This window comes from Callospermophilus lateralis, chromosome X (genome assembly GCF_048772815.1).
Source record: "Callospermophilus lateralis isolate mCalLat2 chromosome X, mCalLat2.hap1, whole genome shotgun sequence".
NCBI classification, from domain to species: domain Eukaryota; kingdom Metazoa; phylum Chordata; class Mammalia; order Rodentia; family Sciuridae; genus Callospermophilus; species Callospermophilus lateralis.
In genome coordinates, this window is record NC_135325.1 from 87197155 (window position 1) to 87217828 (window position 20674).

A 20674-nucleotide genomic window follows, 5' to 3' on the forward strand; every position below is an offset into this window, starting at 1 on the left:
CTGGAGAAGATCCACTTTGAAATGATGGAAGAAAATTATTCTTTATTTAAAAAGTTAAAATTTAAGAATTGGCATATGACTAAAATTAGCCTTTTTTGTATTGTGATAGTTATATATTTAGATGTCTGTTTAAATGTATATAAGATGATTTTAAAGTAGTTTATGATTAAGAAACATGAAAATGCTAAATTCAGAGGTTTTTCCCACTTTCTTTAAAATCTTTATCATATAGTTGATCCAAACCAAAACTTCTCAAGCATTGTGATCACGTCAGCCTGCTGGGATTCAGAGGGCTAGTCTCCTCAGGCTACATAACCTCTCATTTTACCATGTACAAGTATTACAAAATTGTGTATGTTGAAGAAGATTGGTTTAAACAATTAAAAGAATAATTGCTTTTAGAAGAGTACATTTCCCTAGTTTTAACTTGCATGATTTTTTGAGCTGTAGAGTTCTGAAAATCAGGATGCATCTCAAAACTAAAATTCACATTTAGTAAATTTTTTTTCTCAAAAGCTTTAGGTTCACATACATTTGACTGTTTTCTGGAATTAAGAGAAATCTAGTTTAAAAATAGTACTAGGTTTGAAGGTCATATTTCACTTTTCTGAGCCTTGTTTTCTTCATATGTTAGAGAGTTAAACAGCAGAGTCCATTTTTGCTGTGAAATTCTGTCTTTATGGACTGATGTGATCCCTTACTTGGACTATAAAATACATGGGTTGGACATTACATGTTTATATGTATGACAGAAAACAACCTAACATTCTGATTCTTTGATTTTTGAAAATTAGTAGATATACAAATCTTACATAAACATTAAAATCACTGTTAATTGTATCCGTTTTAACAATCCAGAGCTGTCTTATGTGCTGTGTATGACTGAAGTGAACATGATACTGGAGAAACAAAGAAGACACAAAACCCTTAGTTTATTTTAGCATACATTCTTCTTTGTTTTCTGTAATAAATAGCTACCAATATACTATTAAATGTCTTCATGATAATCATAACATATTTCATAATAGTTATAGTTACCATTAACTACATCCTAAGCTTTGTGGAGACTAAAAAGAACTGGCCATTCTATCAGTTCCCATATCCAAATATCTGGAGGTATTTGGATAGTCCATGCCCCTCAACAACAACTTCAGAAGTGCCTGGGCAAAGGTAGCCTAATAGTTCCAGCATCCTCATGTATCAACTAATATGCAATTTTTGATAGTAGTGAACATCTATGTACTTTTCTCCAGATTTCAAAAAAAAAATCAATATTTTTGACAATTTTGTTAAATCTCTTCCCCTGCCATTTAGTTTTTGAAATGTTTAAAGTAAATCTATCACTTCATTCATTCTATTAACACTTTATTATGTCTCTGTAATGGACAAGAACATCATTACTGTACCATTATCAGACCTTAATAAATTAGGAGTCATTTTTCATATACTTTAAAACTTAGTCCGCATTTAGATTTTCTCAGTTGTCTCAAAGATGCCCTTTACAATTGGTTTGTTCAAATCATAATCCAAGCAAGGTCCATGTATTGCCTTTGATTGCTGTGTTTCTTATGCCTCTTTTATAGTGCTATTGGAAAAACTGGGTCATTTGTGTTATACTGCATTCCACATTCTGAGTTTGGCTGATTATTTCTTCATGGCATCATTTAAATTGTTCCTCTATCCCCCATATTTTCAATAAATTGGATGTTACCCTGCAAGAGACACTAAAGTAGTTTCTGGGGACTCAAAAAGAGCTATACGTTAAAGATTTGTGTATTTACTGCATTTAAATCATACTGCAATAAAATTAAATGGCAAAAGTGCACTTTGTAGGTAGCATTGCCCATTTGCTATAGAATTACATCATGACATACAAATATCTGGCTATCCTAGTTTTTGAGACTGGGTTTATTCACTGGTCTTACATAACGTCAGCCTTTTTCTTGAATCAAAAATTTCCCCACCAACCTTCACCAAGTGGTCCAGCATCTGTTGATGGTCATTATTTTGTTGAGAATTACAAAATGGTGATTTTTAAAAATAGTCTGTATCCTCCTTTTTTTAGTTATAATTTTAATAAGCTAATGAGTTGCTACACCAGCAATTTCCAGTGGTGATCACGGAATATTTTTTGTGAATTTTTTAATGGTAAACACATAGAATTTAGTGTTTCAAACAATTGTAGTCATTATTCTTTTTGAAGTCCAGATTGTGCCATCTGTGGCTTGTGGGAGGTCCTTCAAGTTCACTCCTGTTCTGTGCCCTTCTAACAAAACTTCCACTGATCTCTGATAGCTTTCTTGCTTTCTGGCACAAGACCTTTCAGATTCATCTTCTGCATTTTCTCCATAGATGTAGCTATAATAATGCTGCAGTAACTAACCTCAGATATCATATTTTGTTTCATAATTTCTAGTATATCTTGGAGATAGACTCATAGAAGTGAGTTGCTAGGTTAAAAGGTAAATGCAGGTGTAATTTTGCCAGATATTTCTAAATCTCCCTTCACAGTATTTGAATCCCCATTAACAGTGTATGAGAGAACCTTTTCCCCATAGCCTTACCTATGGGAATGTTGTCCCACTTGTATTTTTGCCAATTGTGACAGGGAAATTTAATTTAAGGATCTTTGGAGGTGATCACATTAACATCCTTAGAGGAAAATGTATTTGCTACCTCCTCTGCTGAATTCATTATTCGTGGCAAACCTGGAGAACTTTACTTGTTAGGAGAAATGTTTCTTCCACTGCTTTGCTTACTCATACCAAGTGCAATGAAAATAGCACTCCCTAAAATAAGAGTTCCTTCTTTAGTTTTCTATAAAAGAAACTTTAAAAACACATATAGGGGATGGGGTTGTAGCTCAGTGGTAGCATACTTGCCTGGCATGTGTGAGGCACTGGGTTCGATCTTCATCACCACATATAAACAAACAAACAAACAAATAAATAAATAAATAATGGTTAAAAAAATTTTTAAAAACACATATAGGTGGTTTTTCTCTAATGTTTAAAAGAACAATGAATGGTAATACTCATTGAGACACATTTTGTCTATATCTAGTCTAAATATAAACTTAATAATGCCCTTAGGTAAGATATAATTTTTATTGTTATTGGTTTTTATTTGATTCAGATATTTTTTTCTTCTTATAGGGTCCTCCTGGACTTCCTGGATTTCCAGGGACACCAGGTCTTCCTGTGAGTAGAGTGCTTGCCTAGCATGTGTGAATTCCTCGGTTTGATCTCCAATACTATACAAAGATAAAATATAATTCCTTAAAAAGTCATCTAAGAGGGCTGGGGTGGTGGCTCAGTGGTAGAGTGCTTGCCTAGCATGTGCAAGGCCCTGGGTTTGATCCTCAGCACCACATAAAGATAAAATAAAGATATTGTGTCCAACTACAACCAAAAAAAAATTAAAAAAAAACATAAAAAAGTCATCGAAGAAATAATATACATGTCTTTTATCCCTTTTCAAAGGGAATGCCAGGCCATGATGGAGCCCCAGGACCTCAAGGTATCCCAGGATGCAATGGAACCAAGGTGATATTTCTTTAGCTTAATATTAGGCAATGTGCTTGATAATAATAGACTTAAAAATCTGAAGAAACCAACATGAAGAAGTTGAAGACAAGATGTAGTCACTTCAGGGCTGGGGTTGTGGCTCAGTGGTAGAGTGCTTGCCTTCCATGTGTGAGGCACTGGGTTTTATCCTCAGCACCACATAAGAAAGTAAACTACTATAATAAAGATATGTCAAGATCATTGTATTGTCTTGAGAAGCTAATAAAAAAGTTTAAAAAAAAGATGTAATAGCTTCATATCTAGGGCATAGAGTATATTTTGACTTAACATTTTTTTCAATATATTAAACATTAGTAATTTTTTAAGCATACATAATAATCTGGGATAATGCATTGGGTTAAAGATTCCTTACCAAATCCTTTTTTTGTTTTGTGAATAGTAGGATGACAGTTAAAAAGGAATTAGGATATGTATGTTTCAAATATCATATCAGTTTTTAAGAGTAATAATTGGGAATGTCATTTATTAGTTTTGGAAACTAGATACAAATTAAGTTTTGGAATATTTCATGATTTAATATTTTTAACTTGCTAAATTCTTAGTATGAAACTAGCAACTCCTTTCTGACAGCAAAAAATGATGCATTTAACAGTTTTAAAAGAAAAACAAATCTTTAAATATGGCCAACATTTTTTTTCCTGATCCAGTTTTCCTTTCTTTAGTCAACTGTTTGGATTTAATGTAAGGTGATAGATAACAAGGAAATTTGCTTTTGCACACTTACATATTGTAGCCTTTGTTCTTATTCCCTTACTTTTCTCCTTTTCCTTTAGGTAATGCAACATATTATTATTCTCTGTATCTATTTGTAATTTTCCACTTTGCACATCATATTCTATGAAACTATTTGTGAAATACCCTGCCAAATTTTATGTTAGGGCCCAAATTTAAAATAACATGAACAAATTGTTTTCATTACAAGGGCCATATTTTCTGATAATTTTTGTAGTACCTACTCATAGGCCATATAATTCTGTTTACTTCCAGTATTTCTCCAGGTCATTATGACCCTTGCCAATGATGTTGATGGTGATGATGATGATACTTTTTCAGTGTTTGGATTTGTGAAGCATTCTTGTGTTCTTTCTTGGGCAGGGGTAACCATTAGTGATAGGACCAATGGGAAATTAGTTTACATGAAACATTTTCTGTTAAAGTAGGTGGCATTTTTTACTGGTTCTGGTTATTTGTTGACATGTTTTTGATAGTATGCTTAAGCAGCAAACAGACCACTAGACAAAATTTTAAATTCAAAGGTCTACACTTAGTTTACTATACTATATGATTAAAGGGACCTTGTTTTTTCTTTTTTTAAAGTAGTAGATCTAATGATTAATTTGTATTTCAGGCTAGCGATTATGTGAACAATGATTTTTTAAAAATTTTTATGGATTTATTATGCATACTTTCAGATTAGAATGTTTTCTTATATTTCTCATTGTATAAGTAAAGGAATGAACCCTAGAGTTGAAACTACAATTTGTGGATTCTTTTTTTTCTGTCATTTAAACTTCATGTACAAGCCACTTCATTTCTGGGCCTATTTTTTTCTATGTGTAAAAGTGGACAGAGAGGGGTATTAGACAGTTCAAAGGCATGCAGATGTAGTCATTTTACTCTTTTAAACCTTCTGACATGGTTGTTTCTAGGATTACTATAGCATAGAGGTATTTGAAAGAAGGTTGCAAATTGGGGTTCTTCTACAGTGGTTTTAGCTTTTGTTTTCTAAACCAAATGTTCATATTAGTACTTTACAATAGTGAGTGGGAAAAATTCGGTGCCTAGAAAACATAATGACCTACAATTGCTAGAACTGTTGCTATTATTGTCCACTTGGTGATATTAATGGCCTTCTTTCTTACCATCTTTTCCTTTTTACAAAAATAATTTGAAATAGTTTACAATAAAAGAAAAATGCAATTGGGCAGTTAAAATAAGAATCTATATAACATATTGGCAGGAAATTGGGGCAAATCATTAACTATTAAATGTGATGAGAGTTGAGAATCCGTTGTGTGATGGTTTTAAAATGGATTTCTCAGAAGAAAATGACAAGGGAAGATGGTTTTTTTTTCCCTTTATTTCTGATAGAGATGGATGAGTAGGGATGAAAGTGTCTTAGCAGGTTGAATTGGTATGGGTAGTTGATGATGAAGTAATCAGAAAGGGAAGTCTAATGAATTTTTGGCAATCTGGCACATTTCAAAATGCCAGACATTCAAAAATGGTTTTTGCAGAAATCTTTTCAATGAGTCATTGTTTGTTGCTATATTTATTTTCCTGCTCCTCCATGCTCTTTATTTTAACTCCTTCTAGGGAGAACGTGGATTTCCAGGCAGTCCCGGTTTTCCTGGTTTACAGGGTCCTCCAGTAAGTTACAAAATTTGGGATTATAGTGAACACAGAAATTCACAGAAGATACAGATGTGTAGAGAGTGAGATCAACATATTTATGCCCAACAAACAAATGTACCTTATAGTAATATACCAAAGAAAGGTTTTTTAAAAAAAAAAAGTTGGTAAGGCAAAAGCAAGGATTCTATGATATTTAATATAAATGTTATCTCTTAAGTATCCGAAGATACAGCAATGACCTTATAGCAGTTTTTTAGTTCATATTCTATTTAGAAACCATTGTGTTCTTTTCACTATTCTCTTCTTATATATATATTACATATTTTTTTTTTAATTTTTAACAATAGGGGCCTCCTGGGATCCCGGGTATGAAGGTAAGCATCTCATACTGAAAAGGTAAATATTTTGAATAAAATACTTGGGAAAGTTTGCAACTTCAATGGGATAATGATTCGGACTTGTCTCAAAAAAAAATGGATGTTTCTATAAATTGTGCAAATGTACACATAGAAGCTCTCCTTAACTAGCCCCCTCTTCTGGTTTTAAGTACATTCTTTCTGCTGATGTACTAGAAAAAGTATATATCACACTTCTTTCTTTTCTGATATCTTTAATCTTTATCACATTTTACTTTGATGCAGTTAATAGTCTGCTTTCTATAGAAGTACTCTTCTTCCCTGAGTTCTGTGGCACTCTACTATCCCTCATTTTTCTTTTGCATCACTGATTACTTTGCAGTGTTCTAGGCAAGCTCATTCTCTTTTCTGCAGCAAGCATGAAGACACAGTTCTGACCCCTTTTGTCTTTTATCAACAATTTATTAATGATTATTATGTAGTTACTGAATACCCACATTAATTGCTCCAAATCGAACTTTTCAAAATGGACTTTTCAGAAGAAAATAACAAATCTGAGTTGGATGCATGTGTTCAACTGCCTCTCTGACATCTCCACTCAGATATCCCCCAGATTTGCAAATTTATATGTACCAAATTAATCTATACCCCTAAATAAATCTAGTCTTTCTCCTGGCTCCCATGTCTAGAATTAGCATCACTATATGACACTTTTACACAAACTCAAAACCAGAGGTTTACTTTCACACACCTCTTCATTCCATTCTGTTACCAAATACTATTAAATTTTCCTATTAAAAACTGTCTTAAATTAATTTGCTTTTCTCCATTTCCACTGTCACCCCAATAACCATAAGGGCTTATCTGAACTACTACAATAATCTCTTAACTAGCCCTTTTCTCTCCCCCACCCTGCCTTGCTGTTATCCCTCGTATCTAAGCCTGATTTATTCTCAAGCAACCAAGAATGATCATATATAATGTAAATCAATAATTTAATCTCCCTGATTATAAACCTTCAAGGGTTTCCCACTGTGTTTCTAAAATACAGTCCACATTCTTTTCCTTGGCTTCTAAAACCTGTATATTCTAGTCCCTGCCTCATTTTTAGCCTTATCTTAAACCACCTTTTCATTGGCTCACTGATCACACTGATCTTCAGTTATTTGAACGTGCAGAACTCTTTGCCTTTGGAATGTTTTGTACTTACTATTTGCTCTTTCCCCCATCTTTATCTCATTCACTCCTTTTTATTTTTCAGACCTTAATCCAAACGTTACCTCTAAAGATTGCCCATATTTGACTACTGAAACTAATTTTCTTCACTATTACTTTATCACTCAGTGTACCATGTCATTTTTTTCATAGCCCTTGACAGAACATTAACCTCTTATTTGATCACGTGTTTTGTCTGCATTTCCTCTTTTTATTGTTAAATCCATGAGAACAGAGTTCTTGATTATTTTCTTCATTACTGAATATCCAAAGGCTAATTCTTGGCAAATACTTAATATTTAATAATTATTTTAAATGAATGAATAACAGAACTTACCACAAGCACTTAATAATTATATGTTGTACTTCTTTATATGCTGGCTACTTAACTCATTTTCCTTTAACTGATAATTTGTTCATTAAACTATTGAGATGGCTTGATTTTTCACTAAGGTAACAAATAAAACTTTGATCATTATTTGCATTCGTGCCTGTTTTCATATATAACTGTTAAAACATCCACTGATGGTTTCTTTTTTAGGGGGAACCAGGTAGTATAATTATGTCATCACTACCAGGACCAAAGGGTAATCCAGGATATCCAGGTCCTCCTGGAATACAAGTAAGCATCCAATGATTTTTCTCCTTTGCTCTATGATTAAATCACAGGATCATAGCAACTCTTCAATATTTAGTATCCTCTCTTTTGGCCATAGAAAATATCATCTGAAGTTTGCTAGATTGCTTATACCTTCCACCTGAAAAATAAAAACATTCTGGATAAGGGAGAATTTTAATAAGGTCTATTTTGTTCTTTTGTCTTTCTAGCCAGTGTCCATGGAAATGTTTGCTTTTGGGAATTGGCAGCAGAAATAAGTTCCTATGTTCTTATTCTTGTGGTATATTGAGCAGTAGGTCCCGTGTAAATGGTCTTATTAAAAATTTTAAAAATTGGCCTCCCATTTAATATATTTAAAAATATAATTTGTAACACTATCAATTATGTATAACATCTGAACATATTTTGATGGTTGAAGAAATACAATTTATGCATGGTAAACATCAAATGTAATCTTTTTCTTTAAATTTTTTGTAGTTGTAGATGGACAGCATGCCTTTCTTTTATTTGTGTATTTTTTTATGTGGTGCTGAGGATTGAACCCAGTGCCTCCCATGTTCTAGGCAAGAGCTCTGCCACTTAGCTACAGCCCCAGCCCTCAAATGTAATCTTAAGAAAAAGATCATGTTAGCTTACAGATAACACCCATAGAGACAGTGATGACTTTTAGGTATTTGTAGAATAGAAGGTAAGTTTCTAAGGGCTTACAGTTCATGAGAATTGATCCCTTTGCCAAAAAATGAAAATCAGAACTTTCTTGTATTTGATTACTGAGATACAGTATAATTGGGGACTTTTTCTTTAGCTCTCTTCTCATTCTTTACCTGACATCATCCATCCATGTTTTCTTCAGGTTACTTAGTCTTCCCCTTTATATATTGTTATTATGAATATTTGAAAATGCAACAGAATACATGTGAAATAGATGTCCATAATGAAGCAAAATTATAAAGTGAATACCTATGAACCCAACACCACGTTTATGAACTAGAACAGTTCAAATAATTTTGAATCAACTTGGGTATTTCACAATCGCAGCCCTCCACATAAGTTTTTATTTGTGAATACACTATAATTCATTTCATTACAGAATAATATAGACTTTATGCCTAGATGTAAAATTATAGTTCTCAGCAAAGGCAAATTTTTCATTTTTAAGATGCCAAATTATATTCCAACACTTGTCTCATTCTCTTATCACTATCCCAGTTAATCTCATTTCCCTTTGTCTTCAAATTAATTTGTTTTAAAATTACACTACCTTGAAAACAAAAATCCCCACTAAATGCCTATCTTTTTCACTTGATTTTATGAATTTGCCTTACGTGTTTGCCTACCTTTGTTATCCATCATTCTTAAGAATAAGCTTTCCAAAAAATGTATCCATTCTGTGTCAATTTCTGAGGGCTTGGATTCTGTTAGAGTTATGTAATCCTCTTATATGTATACATTTTAAAAATCTGCTTATAATACTGTAGGTTGATAGAATATAGAATTCTGGCAACAAAAGTTTAAATTTCATCCATTTAGTTCTTTGTGAGATACAGTAAGGGGCTGAGTTTTGGAGGTTTTGTTTTTTCATTCTTTTCTTTATTCCCTTTATAACAGGGCCCAGCTGGTCCCATGGGTATACCAGGGCCAATTGGTCCTCCAGGACCATCAGGTTTGATGGTAAGCTTCTTCTATAATTTTATTTTTTCTCCCTTTCTTTCTGACCTTTTTTTCACTAACGTTAGTATTATTTGTAATACATAAAAGTATTCATAACTGTAATTTTATTATTTATGGATGATTTTTGTTTTGGTGAACAGTATGCATTCCAAGTAATAGTTCTCCATCATAGAGACAGAAAAAATGAAGTACATAAAATGAAAAATTTGAGGACTGGGGTTGTAGCTCATTGGTAGAGCGCTTCCCTAGCATGTGTGAGGCACTGGGTTCAATCCTCAGCACCACATAAAAATAAATAAATACAATAAAGGTATATCAACAACTAAAAAAACTTTAAAAGATGAAAGATTTGAAATAAAGATTTATCTTTTCTTTTTTGCAATTCTGAGGATTGAACCCATTCCCTTGACCCTCCTAAGCATGCACTCTACAACTGACTTATAACCCCAGCTGAAAAACTAAGTATTTTGCTGGTTGCCTCTTGATAAATCACTGTTGAGGTCAGTTCTGGCCATCTCAGGAAATCTTCTAAGGCAATCTTCACAGAATCCTCTAGGTACTGGATGAAATTTATTTCTTCAAGATTCAATTTTTTGTTTAAGAAAAATAAAAAGAGCTTCACAAAAAAATTGGCCTTAATTTCTTAGGGGGCTAGAAGATACAGTAGGATTGATGACGGGAACAACCATGTTGCAATGGAATCATAGATTCGTGTACCCTAGTAGAGAGGCAACAACTTCTAAAGACCCTGATTGCACAACCAGTCCTCTTATTAACTCTACAGACACTCTTGTTTTCTACCCTAATAAATTCTAAGTACTTTCACCCTTGTAATACCAATATTTCATTTAAGTCATGTTTTGGGCCTAGAGCTTTGCTATTGTCAACTTAAAAGGGCAAGAAAATTGTATTTCAGTCAAAGTAATTTCTCACATGCCATTCTCTCATCTACCATATATTTAAGTGACATTTTTCATTATATTTTTATAGATTGTACATTTTGGTAACAATTGGTACTCTACTCTTGAATGAAGGAGACAATGTTTGGTAAATACTTAAAAGAACCTACCAGAAATGATTATGTTTTCTGGTTTCCTGGAACTCCTTGGGAAATGATTAGAAAACCTGTTAGTTAGTTAGTTAGTTAGTTAGTTAGTTTATTTAGGTGCTGGGGATTGAACCCAGGGCCTCATGCATGCTTGGCAAGCACTCTATGCCTGAGCTATATTCCCAGCCCTATCAGTTTGTTTTAGTTGTAGACCTCCTATGGAGCAAGAGTCCCTGGATCATGGCATTTTTTCCCTAGTTCTGCTGTTACAACATTAGTGTTCCCTGGGTAGGTTGTTAAACTTTGAATTTCCTTGACCCTATGGACACTTAACCAGTTCACTCCACACTTTTGAATGCTCTTTCAATTAACCCTTTTTCTATAAGCAAAGCAAAATCTCAAAACTGTTGCCAAGATACAATGTGTAAATAAATGCATCCATTGCAAATATGAGGTAATGTACATGGGTAGATAAATACCTATTTAATTTTTCAAACTTTGAAACATTCTCAAAAATGCAAATCATATTGCATAAAAAGAAAACTGGATTTTAAAAATAAACACATGTTTTTAAGAGCTACAGCTTAACAAGGCTGGCAGTGTAGCTCAGTGGTAGAGCTCTTGCCTAGCATGTGCAAGGCCCTAGGTTCAATTCTCAGTACCAAGAAAAAAAAAGAACTAGATCTCATTTCTTTGTGTTAACTCAATTTACCCATAATTCTGAGAAAAGAAATAGGATACATTTGTTGAAGTTAACTTTTTTGAATTGATTTTTTTGTATGGTGCTGGGGATTGAACCCAGGGCCTTGCGCATATGAAGCAAGCACTCTACCAACTGAGCTATAGCCCCAGCCCTTAAATTGATTTTTTATATTGGTGCTACCCTTCTCTTCTACCCATTCTCTCTGCTCCTGCCCACACCCATTGTGTTGCCAGAAATTTCCACCTTCATCTAGTTTCTTTGAATTGATTGAAATATATGTTGCTCACTACAATGCAATTAGTTTAAAAACACGTTGTTGTTGTTGTTATTTTTGCTGTGCTAGGGATTGCATGCTAGGCAAGTGCTTTACCACTGAGCAACATTCCCAGGCTGTTTTATCCCTCACTCTTTATGAAATAAAATAATTTTTCAATAAACTTATCAATATAATATTTTTATCCTTTCCTGTGTCTTCTTAGGGCCCTCCTGGCCCACCAGGACCACCAGGACCAAAGGTAATATTCTTTTTCTTTACATCTTTTATTTAGTGTGGATTTTTTTTCTTATTGTCAATGAGATTTTAATGAAATCTCTCTCTTCAGGGGAATATGGGCTTAAATTTCCAGGGACCCAAAGGTGAAAAGGTGAGTAAAGAAAGAGTTGGTTATTCAGCCCTAGCTTTCTCTGTTCATAATCACTTGAAATGTCTTTTATGTTCCTTCCCCTGCTTCTTGCAACCAACAGAGTTTACATGTTATATTATTGTCTGGGGCATATAATGATATGTCATAATCTTATTTTATCTTGTAAACAGGGTGAGCAAGGTCTTCAGGGCCCACCTGGGCCACCTGGGCAGATTAGTGAACAAAAAAGACCAATTGATGTAGAGTTTCAAAAAGGAGATCAGGTGAGTAGGTGAAGAGGAAATCAATAAAAATCTTGTTATATATGTTAATTAATGTAATTCTGGTAATTATTTCACAATATATATGTATATTGTACATCCTAAATATATACAATATTTGACAATTATAGCTAAGTATAGCTGGAAATATTTTTAAAAGCCAAAAAATTTTTGCTACTGAAGTGACATTTCAATAAAATGCATTATAGGCTGAAATATGGTTATGTATGAGGGTATTTTTATAAAAACCAAGAGTTGGGCTAATTAAAATTTTAAAATAGCTTTTTTGGCATATCATTCCATACCATATAATTTACCAATTTAAAGTATATAATTCATATTATGTATTTGCAGTATAGTGAAACTATTATCACAATTTAGTTTTAGAAATTTCTCCCCCAAAATTCCATATCTATTAGGTGTAACTCCCTATTTATCCACAAACACATCAATCCTAGGCAACTGCTGTTTATTTCTTGGCTCTGTGGATTTGTCTAATCTGGATATATAGATTGAATCATACAGTCTGTGGTGTTATGTGTCTGGCTTCCTTTATGCAACATAATTTCAGACTGGGGATATGGCTCATTTGGTAGAGTGCTTGCCTCACATGCACAAGGCCCTGGGTTCAATCCCCCGCACCACAAAAAGAAAAAAGATATAGAGCATAATGTTCAACTACTTCATTCCTTGTATGACTAAATAATATTCTACTGTGTGAATGGTGCATACTTTGCCCATGTATCAGTTGATGTACATTTGGGTTGTCTTTATTTTTAGCTATTTGAATAATTCATGTATAAAATTAGGTCATGGTAGGGTAGATTGCATTGTCTTAGATGACTGTGTTTTCTAGATTTTAGTGATAATTCGAGAAATATGAGGTTGCTCAAAATGCCTTTCTTATATTTAGAAATAGTTACCTGGTACATCTGCTGGAGTAGATGAAGGGATCAAACATATTTTTATTTCTTACTGGTCCATCTTTAAAAACACACAGTTTGTGGAATTTTGTTTCACTCAAATCTAATGAAGAGAGTTAAGAATAAAAGAAAAATTATATCAAAACTCTGTCATCAATATGGGCCATTTAATTCTCTGCCAAATGTATGTGTGTTTTCCAGATCTCATATTTAGGCATTTCTCTTATTTATAAAAATATTTTATAAGGTTAAAAATCATTAATATTTTTATTTAAGTGTTGTCTTGTTTTGCCTCAAAACTACAAATTAGTGTGGTAAGTGAGCAAAGATGGTAATTTGCCTACCAAATTTCAAATTCAAGTTAGAAACATTCTATTATCTTTGGTTATACTATATTCAGTTGTTAAAATGTTTCTGGCTACCTCTAGTAGTTAGTGATAGCCCATATTCTAATTTTAACATTGCTTTTCTTTCTCCTACAACCATATAGGGACTTCCTGGTGACAGAGGGCCTCCTGGTCCTCCAGGGATACGTGGTCCTCCAGTAAGTAACCAAAAGCACATTAACATAATTTAATTTAAATTGATATTGAACACAGTATCCCATGAACCAATGTAAAACTACTTTTGTGTGTATAGGGTCCTCCAGGTGGTGTGAAAGGTGAAAAGGGTGAGCCAGGAGAGCCAGGAAAAAGAGTAAGGGTTATCAGTACTAATACTCTTTGAAGAAAATTCTAAATGTGTACATTTCTGTGTGTGTGTGTATGTGTTATTCTTTCTTCATACATCCTTCTTTCATTGCCTGAGAACAATCATTCTTGTATGCTTATTATGATATTGAAGTCAAAAAGTCTATTTAACATATTCCAAGGTAGTAATAAAGCTTATTATATTCTTTAGCCTTATACATCCTAACTAATAAATTTATGTTCTTACTCCATCATTTCTTTGACCCTATAGGGTAAACCAGGCAAAGATGGAGAGAATGGTCAACCAGGAATTCCAGTGAGTATCTAAAGTCCTCTCTCCCCAAAAAACTAGTAGTCTTAGGTGGTGGTAGAAAAGAAAGATGACAAGGAGTTTAGAGTTTGGAAATATTTTAAATGAATGGATATTATCCTGTTTGTCTTTTGGATATGAATTTGAGATACTTCTATAATAAAGTCAGATTTATTGAGATGTAATTTATATACAAAAAAACAAATCATATTTAGCATAGAGTTCTGTGTTTTAATAAACATATAGTTGTGTAACCTACATCATAATCAAGAACAATTTCATCACCTTCAAAATTTCCCTCATGTTCTTACATTTATTCCCTCCCTTACTCTCACTCTCTAAGCTCCTGGCAACACCTGATCTGGTTTCCATCCACATAATTTTGCCCATTCTGGAATTTCACAAAGATGGAGGTATATACTATGTAGCCTTTTTTTATTTGTTCTTTCTAGATATACATGACATTAGAGTGTATCTTGACATCCTATACATATATAGAATAAATATAACTTGTTCTTATCAGGATCCTATTATTGTGGTTCTATATAATGTGGAGTTACTCTGGTCACATATTCATATATAAGGAAAAGAAAAATATGTCCAATTCATTCTACAGACTTTTCTGAATCCTCCTCCCCCTTCCCTTTATTCCCCTTTGTCTACGCCAATGAACTTTTAATCTTCCCCTCCCTTATTGTGGGTTAGCATCCACATATAAAAGAAAACATTTAGCCCTTGATTTGGGGGGACTGATTTATTTCACTTAGCATGATATTTTCCAATCCCATCCATTTACCAGCAAATGCCATAGTTTCATTCTTCTTTATGGCTGAATAATATTCCACTCTGTACATATACCACATTTTCTTTATCCATACATTTGTTTAAGGGAACCTAGGTTGATTCTGTAGCTGCTTATTGTGAGTTGAGCTGCTATACACATTGAAGTGGCTACCTCACTTTAGTATGCCAATTTTAAGTCCTTCAGCTATAGACTGAGAAGTGGGATTACTGGGTCAAATATTCCCTGAGGACCTTAAAAGAGCATACTATAGGGATACTGCCACATCAATGATCATAGCAGCACAATTCACAATAGCTAGACTGTGGAACCAACCTAGATGCCCTTCAATAGATGAATGGATAAAAAAAATGTGGCATCTATACACAATGGAGTATTATGCAGCACTAAAAAATGACAAAATCATGGAATTTGCAGGGAAATGGATGGCATTAGAGCAGATTATGCTAAGTGAAGCTAGCCAATCCTTAAAAAACAAATGCCAAATGTCTTCTTTGATTTAAGGAGAGCAACTAAGAACTGAGCAGGGGGAAAGAGCATCAGGAAAAGATTAACATTAAACTGAGATGAGTGATGGGAGGGAAAGGGAGAGAGAAGGGAAATTGCATGGAAACGGAAGGAAACCCTCATCGTTATACGAAATCACATATATGAGGTTGTGAGGGGAAAGGGGGGGGAAGGGAGAGAACTGAACAACAACAGATGAGGTAGAGAGGGAAGATGGGAGGGGAGGGGGGATAGTAGGGGATAGGAAAGGCAGCAGAATACAACAGTCACTAATATGGCATTATGTAAACATTGTGAATGTGTAACTGATGTGATTCTGCAATTTGTATTTGGGGTAAAAATGGAAGTGCACAACTCACTTGAATCAAATGTATGAAAGATGAAAAAAAAACCCAAAAAACCAAATAGTGGTTCCATTCCAATTTCTCTAAGGAATCTCCATACTGTTTTTTAGAGTGGTTGCACCAAGTTGTGGTCCCAGTAGCAATGTATAAGTGAACCTTTTTCCCCACAACCTCGCCAACATTGATTGTTATTTGTATTCTTGATAATTGCCATTCTGATGGGGTGAGATAGAATCTCAGTGTAGTTTTGGTTTGCATTTCTCTAATTGCTAGAGATGTTGAACATTTTTTCATAATTTTCTAACCATTAATATTGTTTCTGTGAAGTGCTTGTTCAGTTCCTTAGCCTATTTGTTGATTGGGTTATTTGGTTTTTTTCTTTGGTGTAAGGTTATTTTGAGTCCTTTGTATATCTTTGAGATTAATGCTCTGAGGTGCTAGTGGTAAAGATTTTCTACCATTTTGTCTGTGTAGCCTTTTGAATTATAATTCTTTCACATAGAATAATATATTGTACTGTGTATTGATAGTTCATTTCTTTTTTTGGCTCAGTAATGGTTGTTTGGATTACTAAGTTTTGGTTAACTATTTACACACTGAAGGATATTTTGGTTCTTTCTGAATGTCAGCTATTATGAATGAAACTACTATGAACATTCACATACCTTTTGTGTGTGTGTGTGTGTGTGTGTGTGTGTGTGTGTGTGTGTGTGTGAACATAATATTTTTTAGTATTTTTTTGTGTGTGGTACTGGGGATTGAACCCAGGATCTTGTGCATGCAAGGCAGGCACTCTACCTACTGAGCTATGTCCTCAACCCAAAATATTATTTTGATGGATCATTTTTGCCAGTGTTCTCATTGCTTCTATGGAGGAGAAGATTTTTTAGAATTACTTGCTCTGCCATTTTTGCTGATAATATCCCTCTATGTTTTAAAGGGTTTGCCTGGTGATCGTGGTTACCCTGGTGAACCAGGAAGGGATGGTGAAAAGGTAAGAACTGTATTATTTTGAAGAGGGTGGTTTTATTCTAATTCACATAATTTTTTTCTGTTCTAAAGTTGGAATATAAATGAAAAAGTTATAAATATCTTCTTTTGTATTCAAAATATGCCTTCATTATACATCTTTTGGTGTTGCTTCTTTTTCTTTATACCCCATCCTCTAAATTTCCTTCCATTGCCCTAAATCACAGTCCATGTGGAAGAAACAAATGAGAATTATTTAACTTTAGCATTCCTATTGCAAAGTCAGTGTTTTTGCTTTGAACATGTATTGGCAAAACTTTTTTTCTTCCAGAAAGAATATTCATCATTATTTTAGTGAGGTGCTCTGACTAGAAAGGATTATAGCTATAAGTTTAGAATGTTTTCTTTAAATATTTCCATTCTGTATGTAATTATCATCTATAAGTTTATTATTAATTCTTTGTCTTTTCCTTTTCACTAGGCCAAGGCAGCCTGACTGAAGTCATTTATTTAGCTATATATTTTAAATGTAACTTGGAAAGCATGCATAAGATAAACAGTTACCTGATTTTAAAAAGGTCACAAAATATCCCATATCCTAAGACCTCTGTTAATTGCTCTGTATCAAAATCAGAATGAAAAGCTTTGTTTTTCAACCAATGAGGTAAAGGTGTTATAAAATGTACCCTCTGGGAACATTCAAGTGGTTTATCTGTAAACTAGATCCAAGTGTTACTTTGGCCTGAAAGATACAGTTAGAATGAAGGGAGGCAGCAACTACTAAGAAAATAGGATTTTTTTCAAGTGCTAAGTTTAAGTTATTTGACAGAATAATGTCTTATACTAAAATGAGTTTTTATATAAATACAAAGTTTCTGTGAACAAATCTAGATCAAGAACAAAGGTATGGGACTGGGGTTGTAGCTCAGAAGCAGAGCATTACCTAAGGTTGTGAGGCACTGGTTCAAGCCTTATCACCACACCAAAATAAATAAATAAATGACTTTCTGTTCATCTATAACTACAAAAAATAAATTTAAAAAAAAAGAATAAAGATGTGAGAGACATCTATCATTGGGTCCTGGCCAGTAGACCCAAAGTAACAGTTGAATATTGTATTCTCCAGGCTGTTGTAGCTATCAAAGATAAGAATTTTGTCTGAATTTGACTTTCATTATCTTTTTAGAGCAAACTCATAAAAGCAATTACAAGTTGTTACCTGTTACTGATAATAAATTAAGTCCCCTGCCTCTAAAATATATGTCACGAATTAAAAATGACACTAGATTATGCCCCTGACTGGTTTTGTGGGAAGGAATACAGTTGAATGTAGCAAAAAGTGATAGTTTTAAGTGATTCTTGGGGTACCATTTTTTCATTATCTTCTTTACAGAGTATTTGTAGTTTGCTAAAAAATAAGAATCTTGAAACCAAAAAGTGTTACAGCTAGAAGTCTGGTCCAAAACTTCAATTTTCAAATATGTTCCAGAGGGGTTAAATGATCAAGATCATGTAGCTAGTGCATCTGAGACATCATCACTGGTCTTCTTCATCTTATCCCAGTATTGTCTTATTGCATTACATTGTGTTTCTCATTTGAAGTATTTTATTATTGATTTGAGTCTTTTATAGAACTTAATTATCTCTTATATTTTTGAGGAAGTTGATACTTTCTTCTGACTTTTACTAACATATTTTACAATTGCATTGAACAGGGCCAAAAAGGTGACATTGGTCCCCCTGGACCTCCTGGACTTGTAAGTTTTTTAAGTCTTCATTTATCAATTTTAATATTGCATTATTAATTTTGTGCATTAATTATAAACTCCCTACCTTTTCAAATCATTACCAACTTCTACTGTCTTGAAATCTGTACATCTAAGAATTTCAGTAGTGTTGATCTCAAGGTCTTTGTACTGTTCTGTCTTTGTATTACTTCTCCAAAGTAAAGGTCCAAAATTATGGCGTTGGATTGTTTTGCATCATGATTGCCAAATCATTTCTCAAGCAACCAGCAGGTGGTGCAAGTGTTGCTTACAAAGGTTCAACCAAAGAAACTCTTGGGTAGGTGAGGATGGTCCTTTCCCCTGCAGAGCTCAGGACAAAGATGGATTCGGTCCTAATAGGTTTTCTCAATTTGTAATTGTCTGATTCACACCTCTTTCTTTCCAGAGTGTGTGCTTTCTAGGGGCTCTTAATAACAAATATAGGAAACTGTTCTATGAAAGAATAATTGGAGGGTTTACAGATTTTCTGTCATGTTTGCAATGACCATGAAATTTAAGTCAGGTTTATTTTTAACCTTATTAAGAAGAAAATATAATTGCTGAGGTTTGACAAATTGGTTTTACTTTTGTTGAAATTTGGTAAGATTTTATAGTTTAGATGACATTGAAGCCCCAACAGTATGATTGCATAAACCTTATTCTATATGTCCAGACACTTTGGTAACATTAAATCTTTTTGTCCATAGTGAATCTCAGATATTAATACTTAGAACTGTACAAAATATAATGAGGATATACTGAAAGACAATTCTCTTAGGTAGTTTTTATTCACCTTTATTTTAAAATCAAAGTTTCAGTTCTCTAGGGGGAATTATCTTTTGAAAACAAGATAGTAAAATTTTGATGAGTATTAGAAGAAATGGAAATTTTGAGAGTGTGGTCCTATCCAAGTAGTTCCCTTTTCCTTTTGAACCACTATCCCAATCCTGGGTCCTACAATTTTTGTTCTCCTCTTGTTTTAACATTTTTTATATAGAGGTAAGAGGAAACACCACTGTTTGCTTGTAGGTGTTCATTTGTACCTCAGACTGACAATTTCCTAGATATGTAATTTATTTTCCTTTGTAGGTGTATGAGGTGAATTTTTAAATACTTACCTAGTATGAAGTTCTTTAGAATAGATTTAAGTCCTGAGTTCTAAGAAGACAGAGAACAGGTACGGTCAGTTAATTGGGTTGAATCAATACAATCTTCATGGAATAGAGGAGGTTCTTTTTGTTGTTCTTTGTTGACTGAAGAAAGACATGTGACTGAGAATAGTGAAAGACTGACATAAGGCATTACAGATGTTTGGAATGGCATATACAAAGGCATAGATACAAATGTATAAGTTGCATGAAGAAGTTATAATCAGACTTTATTCTAACAAAAATTCATTGCTAGAAATAATAGGAGATAAAATAGGTGAGAGAGTTATCATAAGTGAGAAGTGGCTTTACAGAATCTAAGATTGAAAACAGCATCAGATATAGTGAGGAGTAAGCAATTTCGAGTGCTTAAGCAGAGTAAGTTAACACAGAAAAATAGTTTTTTGAGGAATTATATCCTAGCAGTAGACATGGATCCAAAGGTTAGCCCAAGTGCTTCTGTTAGTCCAAGTGTGAGTTGAAAATAGTAGCTGTGGCATTTTTAGTAAAGAATTGTTAGGCTTTAGGTGATTGGAATGACTTGAATGTGAATTAGACAGCAAAGAATTCATCTAGATTTGTCACCCTGGGGTTCAGAAAGGTGGTGACATTGTTACTGGTATTAAACATTTCCTAATCAATCAGATGATAAGAATAATATAGAATGTGCCTCAATCTATATAGAAGTCTTAATGATTTTGCATCTGAACACCTGGTTACAATAAGGCATTATCATATTTAGCTGCTAGATTACTTTC

The 20674-nt window shown here is 33.5% G+C and overlaps 1 protein-coding gene across 2 annotated transcripts in view; it reads left to right on the top strand.

Moving 5' to 3' along the window:
* The window catches only part of Col4a5 (collagen type IV alpha 5 chain), a 216853-nt gene that overhangs the window by 106347 nt on the left and 89832 nt on the right, over positions 1–20674 (top strand). For both annotated transcript variants that reach the window (XM_077106377.1, XM_077106376.1), the window contains exons 5-18: positions 3156–3200; positions 3483–3545; positions 5904–5957; positions 6290–6316; positions 8055–8135; positions 9741–9803; positions 12034–12069; positions 12157–12198; positions 12369–12461; positions 13872–13925; positions 14021–14077; positions 14342–14386; positions 16974–17027; positions 18718–18759. In XM_077106377.1, the coding sequence (XP_076962492.1) occupies positions 3156–3200; positions 3483–3545; positions 5904–5957; positions 6290–6316; positions 8055–8135; positions 9741–9803; positions 12034–12069; positions 12157–12198; positions 12369–12461; positions 13872–13925; positions 14021–14077; positions 14342–14386; positions 16974–17027; positions 18718–18759 (756 nt within the window). The remainder of the gene's footprint in view (positions 1–3155; positions 3201–3482; positions 3546–5903; positions 5958–6289; positions 6317–8054; positions 8136–9740; positions 9804–12033; positions 12070–12156; positions 12199–12368; positions 12462–13871; positions 13926–14020; positions 14078–14341; positions 14387–16973; positions 17028–18717; positions 18760–20674) is intronic.